Here is a 1,758-nt window from a genome sequence, read left to right as displayed (position 1 = left end):
TGATATTGAGTTGTATGAGTTGTTTATGTTTTTGAATATTAACCCCTTATGGGTCATATCATTTGCAAATATTTTTCTTTCATTCTCTAGGTTGTTTCATTTTATTGATGGTTTCCTTTGCTGTACAAAAGCTTTTAAGTTTAATTAGGTCCCATTTGTTTATTTTTGATTTTATTTATTTTGACTTAAGAGACAGATCCAAAAACTATTGCTACAACTTATGTCAAATAGTGTTCCACCTATGTTCTTTTCTAGAAGTTTTAAGGTTTCATGTTTTACATTTAGGTCTATAATCCATTTTGAATTTATTTCTGTTATATGGTGTGAAAAGATGTCTAATCTCGTTGTTTTTTTTATGCAATACAGTGATAGCAAATTAATTTATTTAGTACTTTTTCCATTCCATATCATCAGGAGGATTGATTTCAACTTTCCTTTTACCTACATCAGACCAGTTGGTACTCAAAACTGTACCACCAGACTCCATAAATGATTTGTTCATGGCACGTTTCACTTCATCAGAACCATCTGAGTAGATCTGCTGAAATAATTTGTTTAAAGCTGCATCTCCCTCCAACTTCTCATTCTTTTCTTCTTCTTTGATCTCACCAACCAATTTATCCCAATTTCTTGTATAATGAGATGATGATGGATACAGGTTCTTTACATCTGTTATGAACGGTCTGGGGTTAGGCACATCTCCTTGTCCCTCTAGCTTTTCCCATCTCACAGCCTCTGGCTTTTTCATTTTAATTTCAATCTTTGTTGAAAGTACTTTAAATGTGTTCTGTTCTGGTATTATAGGATGAAGAAGTCTCAGCTTCAAATTATAATCCTCTCCAGAGGGAAGTTTCACCAATGCGGACAACTCTTTTTCTGAAAATTCCACATTTACATCATTCTTCTGAACATTCTTGATCATAAGTGTAATGATCACTTGAGATTCTGTTTGATACCAGTCATACTTGATTTTTGACTGATAAGTCCTCTGGGATGCAGACACCTCGGGCTGTGATCCATTCTGAGCTTCTTGACACCTTTTAATCCAGACAATGAAATCAGCACCTGCACTATCTAATTTCTGTCCTTCTGTAAACGCTTCTAGAGCAGCAGCATAGTTTTTTTCATGGTATTCACATATCCCCTTTCTCAGCAGAGCAATGGAACTATTTGGATTAAGTTCAAGAGATTTGTTTGCATCAGCAACAGCATCATGGTAATTCCCAAGAAGAATGTGACAATAAGCTCTTTGACAGTAATACTGTGCATCATCTGGTTTGTGCTCCAGAGCCTCAGTCAGCTCCTCCAACGCCGCCTGGGGGTTCTCGTAGATCAGAGCATCTGAGAAGCTCCGGAAAAACCTCTGGGATACTGCAGGTCCCGCAGCCGCCGCCGCCATCTCTAATAGTCACCGTTACCGCTGCTGGAGCTGCTGCTACCGACGGTACCCTAATCTCGTTGTTTTACATGTAGCTGTCCAGTTTTCCCAGCACTACTTATTGAAGAGACAGTCTTTTCTCCAAATCTATATTCTTGCCTTCTTTGTCACAGATTAATTGATTATGCAGCTTTGTGGTATAGTTTGAGGTCTGGGAGGGTGATACCTCCATTTGTTTTTTTTTTTCAAGATTGCTTTGGCAAATTGGGATTTTTGTGTGGTTCCTTATGAATTTTAAGATTATTTTTCCTAGTTCTGTGAAAAATTACATGAGTGTTTTGATAAGGATTGCATTACATCTATAGATTGCTTTTGGCCAT

The 1,758-nt window shown here is 37.2% G+C and overlaps 1 protein-coding gene across 1 annotated transcript; it reads right to left on the bottom strand.

The window, feature by feature from the left end:
- Positions 1 to 364: 364 nt before the first annotated feature.
- On the bottom strand, positions 365 to 1,444 carry LOC132482172 (protein SGT1 homolog). The gene has a single exon (XM_060087269.1). It carries the CDS (start codon positions 1,397 to 1,399, stop codon positions 386 to 388), a length of 1,014 nt encoding a protein of 337 aa, XP_059943252.1. The 5' UTR covers positions 1,400 to 1,444; the 3' UTR covers positions 365 to 385.
- Between the last annotated feature and the right edge of the window lie 314 nt (positions 1,445 to 1,758).

The sequence above is a fragment of the Mesoplodon densirostris genome, chromosome X (assembly GCF_025265405.1).
Source record: "Mesoplodon densirostris isolate mMesDen1 chromosome X, mMesDen1 primary haplotype, whole genome shotgun sequence".
Lineage (NCBI taxonomy): Eukaryota > Metazoa > Chordata > Mammalia > Artiodactyla > Ziphiidae > Mesoplodon > Mesoplodon densirostris.
Note: the sequence above shows the minus strand (reverse complement) of the source record. Positions and strands in the feature narration are given on the sequence as shown.

Coding starts and splice junctions, on each gene's coding strand:
- LOC132482172 (XM_060087269.1), bottom strand. CDS start 1,399: ATGGCGGCGGCGGCTGCGGGACCTGCAGTATCCCAGAGGTTTTTCCGG.